The sequence below is a fragment of the Neurospora hispaniola genome (genome assembly GCF_033458365.1).
Source record: "Neurospora hispaniola strain FGSC 10403 chromosome Unknown B0T23scaffold_6, whole genome shotgun sequence".
In the NCBI taxonomy this organism is placed as follows: domain Eukaryota; kingdom Fungi; phylum Ascomycota; class Sordariomycetes; order Sordariales; family Sordariaceae; genus Neurospora; species Neurospora hispaniola.
The window spans coordinates 2,873,360-2,890,774 of record NW_026944411.1 but is presented as its reverse complement, the minus strand read 5'-3'; the positions used below and the strand labels follow the sequence as shown (position 1 = coordinate 2,890,774).

Sequence of the window (17,415 nt, the reverse complement as noted above, 5' to 3'; positions counted from 1 at the left end):
AGGAAAGACGGAGGGCATCTTCGGATCTGTCGCTTCGTTGTTTTGTTCCTCACCACCACCACCCCCTTTTTGAGTAAACAAACAACTTCTTACCCCTGCCCATTCTCTTTGTAACAGACCTAAGGACTGTTCCTCACCCCCCCCCCTCTATACGACCAGGACTAACAACCCGTATCCATTCGCCATCCTGAAACTCCAGACGATTTTTCTCACATCCAATCCTAGTCCAACAAAGTGCCCCATCACTCCGTTTACACCAAAGGCAACATGATAAGACCCCCAAACAACGTTAGTATAAGATGGGTATAGAAAATTGCAATGCCCGCCAGAAAGACAGCATAATATGCTTTGAGCCTTTGTTCGGAAACAACAGCACGCCGTCAATGTCGACTTCGCAGCAACTGCAATGGTGAAAGAAGAGTGTGAGCAATAATGGCGAGAGGTGAGGTCCGCATAGGATACAATCAAGAGTTGAGTGTCTTGATCATCATCTGCGTCTTGCGCTTGTCGGTGACAAGCAGCCCGCGGTTGCGGAACTCCACGTTGATCGCATCAACAACCTTGTGGAAGCTGCTAGCTGCTCCCTTCTCCTGCGTGAAACGCGCAATGCTGAGTTGGGTTCGCTGGTTACGCTTGCCATGCTCAATTACCATCATGATTTCAATCGCAAACGAGACCTCCTTGACGTTGTGCACTGGACATCGAACATCAAAACGTTAGCATATCCATGTCTCCTCACAGTCCTGAGGCCGGACACCAGACAAAAATGACTTACCATTCTGGGCGCCCACGCGGGCAAAGATGATGTTGCGTTCCTTATCAACCTCGACATCCTTGATGCCAAACTGGCGCCACTCCCTGAGCAGGATCGCCACCTCTTGCCGAGCCCGCCGTCTAGGCATGGAGAAGCACAGATGTCGCGTAGCAGGCTTGACCCGGAACAGCCGGGCCAGCCAATTCTGCTGAACCTCAATTTGACGGCCAACCCCTTCGCCCTCACCCCAGCTCTGTGAAGTCGCGCCGCTAACCACTCTCGACTCGCTCTTGCTGGACTTGTGTTTCTTCCCACCGCCTTCTTTGCTGGTGCTGATATCAAAAGTCGATGCTGCATCTAGTGTCAGTAAGTTAAGCTTCCACATACATACAGAGGTCATTCTTACCTGTAGGCGACGAGTTCTCGCTCTTGGATCCCTTCCAAAATGCAAGGCTGAAGGCCTTCTTCTTGTTCGGATACGGGTCTGGTCTAGCACTAGACTGTGATTCAAGTCCGTCCAGTTGCTGGTGAATGTCAGAGATGATGGTGCTATCGTTGTGAATCGCGGCCGTATTGGCGGTGGTGGCAAAGCTCGTGCTCTCTTTGGAGGACCGCCTGAACCAAGACGGGACACGCTTCTTAGCTGGAGCGCCAGCATTGACAGTGTTATCGCCAACACCCTGCTCTTCCTGCTGTGTTCCCGGCGGGCAGTTCTCCTTGAAATCAGGAGGGATGTTCGACAAGGCCGTCTTGCGGTAGTTGCTTTCACCAGACGCGGCTGGGGTCGCCCTGGAGACCTTGCGGACATTAAGAGGTTCCGGCATAGGGACGGGGCCTGCCGTAGGAGAGTTGACCACACGAATAGTGTTCTCGGCTCTAGCCAGGTAGTCCAGCCCTTTGTTGTTCTCAGCCGGTGATGGTGTGTCAGGAGAGGCCCATCTGGTGGAAGCATTTCGCGTCCAGTCTTCGGACGCCGTCTCATTTATGGACGGTAGTTGTCGGGGGTCCCTGTTGGCAGGCGTCGTGTAGGCAGGCTCCGAGACAATGCGGCGGTCTGGAACAAGAGTTTGTGAGGCTGAGGCGCAATTGCCTAGAGAAAGTCGCTCAATCCTGAGAGGAGCTGGATGGATGAGGTTTACCCCATATGTCTGCTTTACAACTGGAGATATTTCGATGGATGGGATCGGAGGAAGAGGCCGGTTCACCCACGAATGATTGACGGCTTGTTGTTCGAGGGGTAGTGCCGTCGGCGACTCTGGCTGCGGAGATGGCGAAGATGCACCCAGGGAGAGGGAAAACGGACTGTTCTCACGAGACCCGCTAACAGCAACACTAGATTCAGACCCGACAAGAGAGCTACGGAATGCTTCATCGCAATCCATTGCAATCCTATAGCCAAGCTGCTGCAGTTCCTCGTCCCAGATGAGCGTCTCATCTCTTGATTTCAGAGTGTTGTCGGCAGAATGGATAATTGCGGCCTTCTGTCTCTGCTGCTGCCTGCAGGAGTTACGTCTATCGACCACACTACTTCCCGCTGCACTGCTCGGAGCAGCCCGCACATTCTCGCGGATACGAGCCTGGAGTCGGTCTCTGGCACGAATGCTGGAAAAATCAACACCCCTTCTGGATCGGTTGTTTGCCCGCACACGGGGTGTACCATTGAGACTTCTGAGTGAACCCATAGATCCCATGGACGATCGCAAGCGCCCCGTGGTATCTGTGCGTTGAGAGTTCATTCTCGGCCGCCTACGGAATGAACCGCCAAAAGAAGTATAGGAGTTGTATGAATGGGCAATGTTCGACGTATTGGACCGGGTTCCTGGCTCGGAGGGATTGCGGTGGACAATGATCCTTGCGTGGCTCGCTTCTGAAGCGCAATTGCGCAGAACTTGTGACGCTCTGTAAGGATCATAGCTCCTGACAGTGCCGGAATCATTAACTTCGGCGACGTTGGAGATGACAGTGAACTTGGAAATGCTTCTCCCATGACCGTTTCTAGAGGACTGCGTGAATTCGCAGGTCGAGATGCGCTTGCCCCAGTTAGGGGGCTTCAAGTGGTGGAAATCGCTCTTCGAAATGGGAATGTCGTTGTTATAGTTCTCGAGCTGTGCATGTCTATGCCGGTAGAGAAGCCAGTAAAACACCTTCTGGTCGTTTGGTCTGTTGCGCAAGGTTAGCATGAGGGGTGAATAGAGATTGGATGAAAGAGGCATAGACTTACTTGTTTTGACCAAGTTTCTCCTTGATCTGGGCCTCTGAATAGGCATGCCACATGGCCTTGAGCTGTCTGAGAATCTGGGGATCAACTTCCTTCTCCGGGATGGGACCAATGTCTGCGTTCCTCAAGACGTCCTGCGGTTGACCATCGCTCTGCTGATAATCGTCGACATAGTCATACTTCTTGATGAGGGGATGCTTCCACATCTGCTTCATGGTAATGCGTTGCAATGGGTTGACGACCAAGATTTTCCGGATAAGGTCTTTAGCCTCTCGAGAGAGCTCGTTTGGCATCTTGTAATAGCCTTTTCTGGCCCTTTGAAGCATAGTGTCCATGTCACTGTCATCGAAGGGGAGACGGCCAGCCAACATGGCAAACAAAATAACTCCCATGGCCCAGATGTCCACGGCTGAGCCCTTGTAGGGTTGATGCTTCAGCAGCTCGGGGGCAGCATAATGAGGACTGCCACAAGCGGTTTTGAGGTGATGGGTTGGCTCCTGGTGCAGGGCTGCCATGCCAAAGTCGGCAATCTTGATTTGGCCATCTGCCTTGAGCAAGATGTTTTCGGGCTTCAGGTCCCGATGGCAGATGTTGAAGCTATGGCAGTACTCTAGAGCGCTCATGATTTGCCGATAGTAGAAAATCGCTTCCTCTTCGTTGAGGCTGCCGTTCCAGTTGATGAAGTCAAACAGGTCACCCTTTTCGACGTACTCCGTGACAAGATAGCTGGACCAGATGTTAGCCAAGCCAATCACCAAGAACCGGGTTTAGCAATGCTTGTCTTACATATCCTGTCTGTTCTCCCAGATGTCGTGTAGCTTGATGATGTTCGGATGCTGAATGAGCTTCAGGATAGCAACCTCTCTCTCGATAGCGAGGGGCATTCGGCGGACCCCGTCGGTGCTTATGCTTGGCTTCCGGTAGTCGACTCGGTCCAGGTTCGCCATACTCGTAGCTTGCGTAACGTGGGCAGTGCTCTTGGCTACAATCTTGATGGCGACCAGCTGGTGGGTGGTGCGATGGCGCGCAAGGCGAACACGGGCAGAGGCACCTTTGCCCAGGGTCTTGCCCAACTGCCATGGACCGATATGGGTCTTTTGTAGGCGTGTGATGGACGCATTGGAGGAGACATTGGAGAATTGCGAGACACGGCGCGCATCAGAGGCTTGGGTGTTCATCTGCTGAAGTGAAGAAGGGTGGCGGAGGCGGCTCATGGAGGGGACATCCGGTACAGCAACTGGAGCAGGGATGGTTACGATATGATGCTGAACGAGAGGGATGTCGGTAATGATGGGAGGGTTAGATTTGCTGCGGTTGGTATTCTTCCATGACTTTGCGTTAGCCTCGAGCTTGGGTCGCGAGCTGGTTTGCATTGCGGCAATGTTCGCTCTGTTGGTCGCGTCGCCGAGGGGTTGGCGGACGGAAACACGAGAGCCCGTTCGATTGTCCATGGTGGCAGACTCAGCGAAGCATGGAAGGATAGTAGAGCCTCGCCAATGTCGGTGGAGGACGACCGACGTGAACGAAGCAATCAAGTCGCGATGGGCGGCTGTAGATGTTCAGTACGATCGCGGGCTCTTCTCTGAAAAGGGAGAGTGAGACTAGGTAGATACAGACAACAACAGACGACAGGCAAGAGCAATGCCGAACTGGCGATGCCAAGGAGCGCAACAGGAGAGGAAGAAGGAGAGACACGAGCAACAAGATAGGAAATCCCGAGACGAATTGGGTTGAACCCAATGGGATGGTTTGCGCAAGTGTGAGTGCAAGAATTGAGGGATGTCGAGGACGCGGTAGGTCGAAGTAGAAGTATCGGAAAATGGAGGTGAGGAGAGTGGAGGGTGAGGAGAGGGTGAGGAAAAGGTGAAGAGGCGGACGGGAAGGGTGGAGGTGGAAGGTCTGAGGCTGCGGCTGGCACTTCAGATTTGGGGCGGGACGACTTTACCGGTACTTACAATACTGTACTTCAGAATTTGTTGGCTGTGGGAATCTTGAACTTGACGGACCGGACCAGCCGTCGTAACTTTCAGGTTTTTGGTTTTGCGTGGCCGTCCAATGTTTGGGCCCGCCGAGTCGATGTCTTTGGAATGGAAGGAGCAATTTCCCCGGCAACCGCCTGCCCTTGATTGACCACGATACTCCGGCCGGCACCATTCCAGTGACATGGGACGAACAACAACATGACCCGGAATTACATTGGCCTTCCTGGCTTGACCAAGTTAAAGGTTCCAAAATGTTGGTTGTTGGGAGGGAGTTTCTCTCGAGTTGCCGGCCCCCCTGTTCCACTCATTCCCTTTATCATTGTCAGTCTGCAAAGACACTCCCTCATGAACTCGCCTTGATTACACCCCATACGTTGAAATTGGGCGAGTAAGATACCCTGATAGCTCTCTAGCTGGAAAGAAAACGCCTGAAGGCATATGTCTCGTCAAGCCCAAAGATTGGAGTGCCCATTAACACATATACTAAATATGGTTGGAAGCAGGCAGTCTTCGGTTGTACACCTGCACAGACAAAACTTTCCAAAGACTATATACCTGGACGAGAGATACACTTGATAACCATGAACTCGTGAAAAGGGAGCCAATGTCATCTGTAGATGGAAAGTAAGCTTTGTTGCGGTGTTCCAGTGGACGTTCGTTGTATGCCATTCAACTCCGTCAAAGGTGCGGTGCATTGCCAGCCATGGCACCAACTTGCCGTGAATTTCTGAGGTAATCTATTCATTCCCTTATTTTGTCAAACGTTGGGATTCCGACCAAAAACCAGGTATAAGAAACCATTATAAGCTTGGGGCGAGGATAAAGCGAAGCAGCCGGGGAAGTGGCCTTGATATGAATGGGAGGAATGGATAAGCCCAAACATGAGTCAACAGCAGGTCTTTCCGAAGAGGTAGAATGGCTTAAGCGGTATTTCCAAGTGGTCATTGCGCCGATGGATATTTGGTAAATCAAATTCACCGCTTTTCATAGAGAAGCAGCTCGAGTCTGGTGGTCGTGATCAATGCCAGGAAGTCGGGAAGTTTAACCTGTACAGAAAATTGACTGGACGCCAAGCCACAAGATGCACAAGGGTCCTGAAGCTTGGACCAGATAGACAGCTACAGCAGGCCAGGTGCATAAGATGCATAACTACCAATTTCAGCGGGCAGGGGCAGCAACGCACGAGCCACGCCCCCTCGTGATCTGGCGACCCGCACCCGTCTCTTTTGCTCTCCACTATCGCAACGACCCATTCAGGAAACTCGATTGACCAACGCGCCTTGTCGCGTCCATTCTAGACTTGTTCAACGACATCCGTCCCTTGTATCTCTTTACGTCCCCGTCTGATCCTCAGCCTTGGGTTCTGTGCCAGTTTTCAACACATCATACTAGTCCAGCATCTTCCGCCGTCCCATTGGTTCTGATCCATTCTCGCCTCAGATTTGTCTCAGGTGGTCCAGGCTCAGGTCCAGGTCCAGCCTCTGGCCGGGTTTTGATTCTGAACTTTCAATCGCTGGAATATGCCCAGATTCCACACGCGAGACCATCTTTGCCAGCCTCTGCAGCGGAACCCGTCTATTTTCGCCCCAATCTCACATTCCCGCGAGCATGGCGTTTGAGCCCATGTCCTTCCCCGCCGCGGGACAGCCAGATCCAACGGATGACGAGATGTTCAGCAGCTTCAACCTCAGAGGAGGCGATGGTTCACACAACATTGACGGCAACAGGCCACAAGCCCGGTCACGGAGGAGAAGGGACCCTACAGCATCGGCATCACCCCAGCCAAATGGCCAAAGCAGTTCCGGATTCCAGCCTGGTGCCATTGTCCGTGTCAAACTCAAGGATTTCGTCACCTACAACGAGGCCGAGTTTTTTCTTGGTCCGAGTTTGAACATGGTCATTGGGCCCAACGGCACCGGAAAGAGCTCGCTTGTCTGTGCTATTTGCTTGGGATTAGGCTTTCCTTCCAGTGTACTGGGCCGCGCCACTGCCGTCGGAGAGTTTGTAAAGCACGGAAAGGACGAAGCTAGGATCGAGGTGGAACTTCAGGGGAAACCCGGAGAGGACAACTACGTCGTCGGTCTGCTCATCATCCGAGAGACCAACAAAACAAGGTTCACCATCAACCGTGAGCAAGCGACTCACAAGGAAGTGCGCCAACTGATGAAGTCGCTACGCATCCAAATCGACAATCTTTGTCAATTCTTGCCCCAGGAAAAAGTGGCCGAGTTTGCTGGCCTCACTCCGGTCGAGTTGCTGGAAAAGACTTTGCAAGCCGCCGCACCGGAAGAAATGATTGCGTGGCAAAGCGAACTGAAAGACCACTACAGGGTCCAAGCAGAAGCCCAGCGCAGTGCCGACGAGAGCGGCGAGGAGATCAAGAGATTGGAGGAGCGCCAAGCAGCTCTGCAGACTGATGTCGAGAGGCTGCGGGAAAAGGAACAGTACGAGGCCGCCATTGCCAAACTCAAAAAGCTGAAGCTTGTGGTTGCCTATAACGAGGCCCGTGAACAATTTCACGTTGAGAAAAGGAAGAAGAAGGAAGCAGAACGACGTCTGAACCAACTCCAGCGAGACTCTGCTCCATCCTTGGAGGCGGTTAATAAGAAGCAGGAATACGTGGAGGGGGTTAAAGCCGCTGTCGAAACCAGGACAGCCAGGTTGAGAGACGCCGAAAAAGATGCTGACAATGCTGTCAGAGGAATCGAGGCGGCTGAGAGCAAAGTCAGGAACCTCGCTGGTCAGCTTGAAGCGGAACAAGGCGCATTTGCGGCTAGAAGGCAGGAACTTGGCAAGATCCGTAAGAAGATCACCGAGTTGGAAGCCAAGCACAAACAGAACCCCAGGGATTTTGATCCAGCCGAATGGAACAGGCGGATTGTAAGTAATCCTTTCCTGACGGCGATCGAGTGACCTTGTTACCATGCTGACACCTAACAGCGAGAGCAAGAGCATGTGATTCGCGATAAGGAACAGGAGATCGCGGAAGTGAATGATCAAGTGACGACGTTAAAATCTCAAGGGAGAGAAATAAATAGGACAATCCGAACGGCGGAGGAGAAGATAGCGGCTCTCGATTCTCACCAGGGTCAGTTACTCAGCCAGCTGCAACAGGCTAACAGGGACGCTGCCCGGATCTGGGAATGGCTCCAGGAGAACCAGAACGTTTTTGAGAAGGAGGTCTTTGGACCCCCGATGCTGACCTGCTCCGTCAAGGATCCTCGTTATTCCAACCTGATTCAAGCCTTTCTGCAGGAGAGTGATTTCTTGTGCTTTACGTCACAGACCAGAAAGGATCACAAGACGCTCAGTGACCAAGTCATCAACAAAATGGGGCTTTCTGCCACTTTACGATGCTGCGAAGCCGACGTCGACTCCTTCAGGCGGCCTACGTCGCAGGCCGAACTCAACGCGTTTGGTCTTGACGGGTTCATCATTGACTGTCTTGAAGGTCCAAGCCCAGTACTGGCCATGTTGTGCTCCGAGAAAAAACTTCACAGTACCGCAGTTGGACTTGCTGATATTTCGGAAGAACAATACCACAAGATCACTTTGGACGGCCGCATACGCTTTTTCGCTGCCGGAAAGCAATCCTACATGAGCAACCGCCGTGTAGAATACGGCCCCAATGCCGTATCAACTCGCGTTATGCAGGTCCGTCCGGGCAAGTTCTGGACAGACAAGCCGGTGGATGACTCCGTGAAGAGGGAGTTGGAGCGTCTGAGGGATAGAGCCCGCTTCGAACGCGAGGAATTGAAACAGACACATGATGAGTTGGTAGGGCGCATGGATGTACTGCGCAATGAGATAATAACAATCAAGGATAAACTCGTACGTTACCCGGCTTGTAATTTCATGGTTCCAATCCACTGACACGCACAAACAGGAGCAAATACGAGCCGAGAAAAACGAGCTACAAAGGGAACACAGCATTTGGCAAGCTCTCCCTGACAAGATCGGTAGGTTTTCGTTGACCCGAACTAGCCATGCGTCTTGCTAACATGACTTCTAGAATCCGAGAAGAGGTCCGAGCAGGATAAGAGGCAGGAGCTCATCGAAACTCAGGCCCAACTGGCCGATCTCGAGAAGCAGCACGATCGCGCCGTTCTCAAAACGGCCGAAGCCGTTTTACAGCATCAAGCGAAACTTTCGGGCATCCGAGAGGCGTATCAGGCCCTTCAGGAAGCAAAGGTGCTTCTCATCGAAGCCCAGTCTGACTTTGAAGTGTTGAAGGAGAAGAACACCGAGATTATCAAGAACCTGGAAGACGAGAAAAGAGCCCTGAGTGAAATCTCAAGGCAAATTGCCGAGATCCGTCAGCGGGCCACCGAGGCAAAGGCAGCTGCCGAAGAAGCCCTCAGCGAGGAGGAGAGGAGTGGGGGAGAATTTTCTGCTCTGGCGAAGGCTACGACTCTAGAACAAGTTGAAAGTGATCTTAGGGCGCAGGAGACTTTGGCGGACGGCATTGAGGCCAATAACCCACATGCGCTCAAGGAGTACCAGGACTGGGCCCAGAAGATCGAACGCGAGCAAGCAAACCATGAGCGCCGCGCAGCCCAGCTAGCCGACGTGAACGCCAAGATCGAAACCATCAGGAGCCAGTGGGAGCCTAGGCTGGATGAACTTGTCAGCAGGATCAACGATGCGTTCTCGTACAACTTTGAACAGATCAGCTGCGCGGGAGAAGTTGGCGTCCACAAGGACGAGGATTTCGAGAAATGGGCCATCGAAATCAAGGTCCGATTCCGGTACGTTTCCCCTTCTTCTTCCCCTTTCCTTCTCTCACGACCACTAACTCCTTTCCACCCAACAGAGCAGGCGAAGCCCTCCAACGACTTGACCAACACCGTCAATCTGGCGGCGAGCGCGCTGTCTCGACCATCTTCTACCTCATGTCCCTTCAATCAATGGCCCAAGCCCCCTTCCGTGTCGTCGACGAAATCAACCAAGGCATGGACCCCCGCAACGAGCGCATGGTGCACGAACGCATGGTCGAGATTGCCTGTGGCGAGCGTACGTCGCAGTACTTCCTGATCACGCCCAAGCTGCTGTCGGGGCTCAGATACGATAGGCGCATGAGGGTCCATACCATTATCTCTGGCGAGCATGTCGACCCCGAGGGAACCGTCAAGATGAACTTTGGAAAGTTTGCAGCGATCCAGAGAGGATTGTTGAACAGGACAATTCCGTTTGCGAGCCAGGTGGCGAGGGATGATGCTTCGCAGGCTTCTTCGATGGTGGATGCTTCGCAGGCTTAATAGGGCTGAACTTGAATGGGCTAGAAGGAGGGTTGATTGTTTAAAGGAATCGATGATTTCGGGATCGGTTATGTGGCTTCTTTTGCTATTCTGGAGTTGGGAGGGGCTTGTATAGGTGGTTGTCTGTCTACTTGATATCTTTTCAAGATCTATTCACTGTTCATCTTCCTATCTATGTCTGACGCTCGCGGTAAAGCAAAGACTACTTGACCTTTCTTTTGCTTAGGACGATGTAAGTCGATGTTGGTGCTGTATCTGATTTCAGTCCCATCTGGCGGTTACCTATCTCTACTCCTACTGTCGTGTCTCTTATCTTCTCTTCGAGCATACACTTTTGACTCCAGCCACCAACTCGGTGCTACACCACTGCCTACGGGAGAGGTGGGTAGGTATCCATACATGTCATGCGAGCCATGGTAAAGGTATCCATTGATCAACAGGAACAAGCGGGGAACAACCGTCATTGTGGTGGATAACGCGGAGACGCCCAGTCTGCGCCACTTGCCTGCCGAACTTGGATCTCCTCTAGTGTAGCTGAGTGTATGTCTCCATCGGACATCCAGAGAATATATAGTATCTTCGTCGGAGCTGCTCTGTTGTTTAAACACCCGATGTGGATTCTCGCGTTTTGCGCCACTACACTACTGTGGCTGTGAGCAAATGCTTTACACTACATACCTCCCTGTTAGGTACCGTACGAGCACGAACTACACTACACTACTGCATAGTAGTAGTGTAAGAGCAAAGCTTCGTGGTTCTCTGTATGGCCACTTAAGTGCCAGAGATCGTCCAGGCGGCGACGTGACCTACTTCGTACTTACGGGTTTAACTTGGCCGCAACACCATAGAAGATCCGTACATAGTACTGTCTACACTATGTAGGTCGAAAGATGGAGAAGCGGATATAGTGTACAGTACGTGATGATCAGCGATGAATTTGGGGGGTTGTGGATATCGCGTTGGTAGTGAGTGTCTCGAGAGTGTACAGTGTACAGCGAAGTCTACTAGTGGGATGGAATTCTTAACATCTTTATGCGAATCTCTGAGTGTTTGGATGTTCTCCATCAGACAGACCATTTTGTGTGATTCTCGGTAAGCTGCCTCTTGTATCTCTTGGTTCTTTGTAGGGTAACGTATGTCGGGTTTCTTGTCCATCGACCTTAAGATTGTGTGTCTTGTAGGGTTCGAGTGTAAGAATCGAGCATAAGGTCTTCGAATTTATTGACGGTAGGTCAGGTCAACAGTCTTCTTCGTGAGCGCTGACGGCACCCAACTGGGAAGTTGGAATGTGTCGTCGACATGGCTCGAGAGGTGTGTGTGCTCTGATCCTCTTTGTTAGGAAACTGACTTGGAATCATTGCTCACGTTCGCCAAAAGTGGAAGTTATCGAGTCACCTCATGTGTGTGTCGACAACGTGATCATCTCGTGAGTTCTCGTACCATGTCTCCGGGTTTTATACCTAGAGATCGCAAACGGCCCTTCAAAAAGGCAAAAGGCACAAACGAATGAGTCAAAGGAGGGTTGCCAGCTAAACCTTTTGTATCCGTGTTCATCTATGCCACTGCTTGTATGATGATCGTTAGATGATCCTTGTTCCAGAGTGTGAGGCGTGTTTTGTGGTTATAATAGCCTTCGATCACGCAATCGCCCGCCAGGAACTTCCGAAGGCAACGCATGCGACAAGAGGAGGAGATACTATACCACGAAGTACATAAGGTTGAGGCAGCCAGCCCTGTCCGATTGAGTTAACATCCCCGGCAAGATGGATGCTTCAGTTGCTTGCTTACTTGCTTATATCTCAATATGGCAAGAACCGAACAACACCTGCCAAATCCATATGCTCCTGCCTCTCTCCCGTTTGATGCTTGTTGCCTGTCTCCTGCACGTAAGGCGTACCTACCTTTACTGTAGTGCCATGTTTCCTTGCTTGCCTTGCCTTACAGACGGGGGCCAAGTGATGATATCCGTCTTGTTGTTAAAGATATGGTCAAGTAGTATTTCGACTCGTTGATGAAAGTTTCCCGGCCTTCCATTGATAGATCTCTATGATCCATTCATCCCGTCTATTCTCAGCTACTAGCGACTATCGTCAAGAAACCAAAAAGAAGGAGATGCTATGGAAAGATGTTCGTCGTCATCGGTTATCTTATACGAAGGGGAATGAATCTTGCCGGATCACAACTGGATGACTGTTCATCGATGTGAATGTCTTCTAGCACCGCGTGCTTGCTTGAATTACAGCACCTGCCTTTGTTCCTTCCGGCTTCCATGATGAACAAACGTCAAAGAAGGAAGGAAGGACCCTTCGCGCAATTGGCGTATGTAAGATATCTCTAGAGGTAGTGTATGGATCATGTATTGGGCCTGTATGTCCTGTACTCCATAGGAGTTCGAAAAACGATTGTCAGAATGTAAATATCAAGTCCCTTGATGAAAACACAGGCTCTCGGCGTATCCGTCCCCCAAGAACATGCCAAAATGACAAAAGAAGGATTGGAGGCATCAGATGATTAAAGGTATAGTTGCTAGTAAAGCTGCGTTCTCCCTACACGTGTAGAACAATACGCATGCTCATGGACTTTCAAGAACAGCGAAAATCATACTCTCATTGGAACTTCGCATCGAGCCCAAAATAGCCAAGGCAGTCCAAGCATTACTTTGGCTGTATGCTATATCTCAAAATAGCAGGTGGAACAGCCCATCATAGAATGAGACTCCTCACCATTCCCGCTTCGTTGACGAAGACGTCCATTGGCCGTTGACATTAGCGAGTAACATACCCTCTTTGTATCAAGATAGATAGATAAGATTGATATCGCTCGCTGCTGGAAACCTCAGGGGACAGGTGTAAGAATATCCCTGGAGATAGAAAAAGGAATTGCAGATAGTGTTTCGCCAAATCTGAATGGTTATGAACTGCCAAACGTCCCTGCATCCAGGTGGTCATGCGCTGATCGGCACGCTGTGAATGGTGGACGGCCATTCCAGATTCAGCGTCCGCTTGCGATTGTGTTGATAGATGGCCCTGTGGCCTCCAAGAGATAAGGGAAATCGCATCCTATCTATCTCTTTTGACGAACCAAACAAAATTGCGATGCCAGCAAACGATGGACGTGTGTTGGTACTTTCCTATTTGAACAAGAGAAGAAAGGAAGTAAGCCAAGTTGCCATTAGTTATAAAGCTCGCTGATTCCCTCTGGGTCTTGGAGATGGACAGACAAGTCTCAACAGTTCCAGCAACACTTTGACTTCACCAACTCAACCAGGAAACATCAATGAACAACACATGAAACCAGCAAAGCATGGGATAGGAAAATGAAGGTTCAAGATCAGGGTTAGGGGTCTCACTTGGGAACGAGGAGGACCAAGAAGGGAGTGAAAACGACATTCAAACAACAACCACAGCATCAAGGAGAAAGGCCAAGCAGAGACAGGTCAGAACAGTCGCGAGCCACCATCCATGCAACAACTACCACTACAACATCGAGACCAGCAACGGAACGAACCTGTTTCCCAGCACAGGTTGATTGATGATCATCGGCCCGGATCTTTGGGAAATTTGGCCGAGAAACCCAGCTTCGGCAGCTCAAAAACAACACAGCCAACCTCTTTCAACATTTTGCCTTCGTCGCATCATCAAGACCGTTTATCGAAAGGAGGAGGAGGAGGGATCCAGGATCCAGCCATTGCAGAAGAAGACGACGACGACCTTGACCTTGCCTTGCCGTTTTAGTTCTTCAAAACCAACGGAACCATCCATCCATCCATCCAACCCCCCAGCAGCAGCCCCTGTCGACCAACCAACCAACCCTCCTCACAAGCCTGTCGTCCCCCCGCGTCCAGCAACCCAACCCGTGCCCTCGCCCCTGTCGGTCCCACCAGACATCGCAACCGACCACCACCACATGCTGCGGGGGGTGGTGGTGGTGGTGGTGGTGGTGGGTGGTGTGCCTCTGGATTTGGGTCTTGGGGTGAATGTGAACCCCCACGTCGAATTTACCCCCTAATTGGTGGGTGTCCGCCCGCCGCCCGTCTTTTGCCCGTCGCCCGTCTCGAAAAGAAAGCGAACCGAGAGTTAAAAAAAAAAAAAAAAAAAAAAAAGGTTGTCCAGGGTTTACATACCAGCAGCCGCTTTGCTTTCTGTTTTCTGGTTTTCTCGCTGTCTGTCTGTCCAAAGTTGCCGCAGGAAAGACAAGGAGTAGGAGCGAAAATCAACATATAAACACGCAAAATGGGCAAACCAAACAAACCCACTTGCAATTCCAAGATTGCCCGAAAGAAGGGAAAGAGGATGCGACTGACTGACTGACTGACTGACTGACTGTGACTGCAGAGAGAGCTGAGAGAACTGAGTACAGGATGAAGGATGATGACGCTGAGGGCCGCGGCGTGGTGGTGGTGTGGTGGTGGTGCTGGTGTGGTGACAGTGGTCACCCCTCCCCCCAAAGTCAGTCGTCACTACCCTGAATGAATCGCTAGCGTGCTCGGCTGAGGTGAAGCCTTCCATTCCTTCCCCCTCTAACATCCACTTCTTTACAATCCGTTTCTGGATATGACTTGCGCAGCCGCGGTATGTATAGTGGTGTGCGCTATAGTTCGATCGAACGAACTAATTATGGTTGTTCGTGAGTGTCTCTCGTGAATGAAGATGGACGAACAGGTAGGAATGGCGGCGAGCACTCTGATTCCTTTACCTCCCCATCTGACGACTTTGTCTCTTCGCATTCTTGTTCGTTCCATCATTCCTACCGCACCCGTCTCGTTCACACACCGCCTGCCAGACTGGTGGTGTCTATTATATTTTACAGTACGTCAACCTGCCACCTCAGCCAGCCAGCAAGCCGTTCGTTCGACAGTTCGACATCTGTCCCGTCCATTGACCCTACCTATCAAAGGAGAAGGACTGAGGGACGGAACGAAGCAACACCACAACACCAACAGCGTTGTTGTCTGTCCTCACTCAAATCTCCGAAGCCGGAGGCCTCCCCAAGTAGGTTTGGCGCTTGTCTTCCCACCCGTGCATGAGAGTTTGGGTTCACAAAGCTGGCAAGCTGGGAATATGCCCGCCCGGTCGCAGACAGATGGCATCACAGATGAGACCACATCGATCATCTGCTTCCCTTTACCTATCTCTCCAATCTCTATCTAGGTATATTGCTGTTACGGTACTATCTCGGCAGAGATCAAGGGTAGACAGGGAAACGCGCACCATACTGTGACTGTGTAGCTGTACGTCGGAAGCTTGAATTGTCTTGGCGACCAGCGGGTGGTTACCTGACCTCTAGTGTATAGTAGAGGTCAGTCCGAGATCGCTCTCTCAACTCATATCACCAGCAGCTTTGTGATTGGCTTTTTGACAACACATTTTCGGGTTGCACGTCGAGGGGGCAGCAGCTTCCGTGTCATTCTCTTGTGGCAGGGCCGGTTGCGGCGGTCTCGATTTAGTTGTCTTGTCTGTCTGACATCGATCAAGTCTCGACCGGGAGAGCAACAAGTGATTCCATCGTTTTTGTCGAGATGCATGAGAGACAGCGTCAGCACAATGGTTCGGATCCTAGGTCCTGTCAAATGTCCGTCCGTGTTGACGGGAGCCGCATCGACGACGGCTTCGCTCCGGAGAACAGGCACGATGGATCTCACACCCCTAGTGTGCTTTTCCGTCTCACTGTCTCTAGCGCAATGCAGCGCTTGGTTGGTCTGGTTTAGCGCTCCAACAGTAGCACCGCAGCTGGGCATTAGTGGTTTTTCTTAGTGCATGTTACCTGTCTCTTCCGCAGCAGGAGGAGGAAGCAAGGGAGGGATTCCGTAAAAATCCACAGCATCGGGAAATGAAGGAACGAAATCGAGGCTAGTGAGCCTCTCTGTTCCGATAGCGTATTTGCGGAAGTTTGATAGGCTCTCTTGATAGGGTCATTGAAATGTTTATGACAGAGACTCCAAGAGTGATGAGTGTAAAAAAGGACTCCATACAGTATCCGTGTTTTGGAGGAGCAGGCTGTGTCCATGGTGTTTTTGTGCGCGGCTCTGAGCGCGGAAAGAGGTAAACACCTCCGTCTTCCCAACCGCCATGATGGAGTCCGAATTCAGGACAAGGCCTTGCCCTTGATGATCGAGGTGGCCCATAATGTCATGCAGAGAGAGAGCTCTTGGCGGATGGGCGCGGGACCGGACCCATCAGGCTTTTGGGATGCTGTGATCGACTTCACGAGGCCTTGATGAGGCTTCAGCTCCGCGTTGGACGTTTGCGCCGCAACGTCGCTCCGGACCAGACATCAGGGCATTGACGGCATTCAGGACAGCTTTGGCCACTGGATGATCATGACTTGCATCCAATATTCAGGATCAACTGTTCCACCGCCTTGGGTCCTTTCATTTTGGCCTTCTATGACGCGTACTGCATACTGTGTAGTGTATGCTTCATTAAGCTTCATTGCCGGAGTGTTTCTTGTTGCTTCTGGTGGCGCTTGGCGGCCGAGTGTCCGCCGGCGTTGGCAACGGAGTCTCTTGGTCGGCAACAACCCCGTAAGACCGTCAAGCCATAACACTCTATGGACTTGAGGATAGCAACTGCGGCGATGTTCTTCAAGTTTGCGAACAGCGAGTGTAAACACTCACGCACATAGTAATCTTGATTTTGTGACGTCGCGAGAGCGTCTTGGCAACAGAGCTGCAGTGAGGAGGAACTAAAGGCTTGGCTTTCGCACTGTTGATGCCATCCCAAGGGTCTGGTGGGCCTCTGTTGGCCTCCATTTCGATGGCATTGTCCAATGGTCATGAATGTTGGGCGCTGTTGCCCCCCCGGCCAAGCCTTGGAATTACATATATTCGTACCGTAAGGCTCTTGATTGATATGTGTCTGCCTTTGCTCGTCATTGCTGAGCAGAGAGGAGTTCTAGAATCGTGCATCATGCCCCCTGGTAACCAAGTTGATGTGGTGGAGACGAGAAGGTGCCATTGTGCGTGACGGGCTCTCGCGCGCGCAGAAGCCTGGATGAGGCTCAATTTCATAGTGGAATCCTCCCGTCACCAATGGCTTGTCGAGATTGAGAGAGGTCAAGCCAAGAATGGGGGGTCTTACAATGAGCCATGACAAAAGAGGACTGGGCTCTGTATCGCGGTGCGAGGTGTCCAAATCTCAAGGAAAACAGCGTCGGAGAGAAGTGGAAGGCTTGCAGATGAAGGAACTGACGGGAAGTAGGTAC

General features: G+C 51.6%; 2 protein-coding genes across 2 annotated transcripts; one reads left to right on the top strand and one right to left on the bottom strand.

Annotated features, from left to right (window-relative positions):
• Positions 1–464: 464 nt before the first annotated feature.
• B0T23DRAFT_321709 (uncharacterized protein) lies at positions 465–4,345 on the bottom strand (the record flags this gene model as incomplete). Its single annotated transcript, XM_062835253.1, has 5 exons — positions 465–694; positions 776–1,105; positions 1,161–2,914; positions 2,976–3,698; positions 3,759–4,345. 5 exons carry the CDS (start codon positions 4,343–4,345, stop codon positions 465–467), a joined length of 3,624 nt encoding a protein of 1,207 aa, XP_062691142.1.
• Positions 4,346–6,208: 1,863 nt separating this feature from the next.
• On the top strand, positions 6,209–10,351 carry B0T23DRAFT_201589 (P-loop containing nucleoside triphosphate hydrolase protein). Its single transcript, XM_062833397.1, has 5 exons — positions 6,209–7,834; positions 7,895–8,785; positions 8,841–8,913; positions 8,967–9,702; positions 9,768–10,351. The coding sequence occupies exons 1-5, from the start codon at positions 6,563–6,565 to the stop codon at positions 10,210–10,212; spliced, it is 3,417 nt and encodes a 1,138-aa protein (XP_062691141.1). The 5' UTR covers positions 6,209–6,562; the 3' UTR covers positions 10,213–10,351.
• Positions 10,352–17,415: the final 7,064 nt, after the last annotated feature.

Bases quoted from the DNA above. Each gene is read 5' to 3' on its own strand.
- B0T23DRAFT_201589 (XM_062833397.1), top strand. From the start codon at position 6,563: ATGGCGTTTGAGCCCATGTCCTTCCCCGCCGCGGGACAGCCAGATCCA. The intron at 7,835-7,894 runs GTAAGTAATCCT...GACACCTAACAG, and splicing joins CCGAATGGAACAGGCGGATT to CGAGAGCAAGAGCATGTGAT. The intron at 8,914-8,966 runs GTAGGTTTTCGT...CATGACTTCTAG, and splicing joins AGCTCTCCCTGACAAGATCG to AATCCGAGAAGAGGTCCGAG.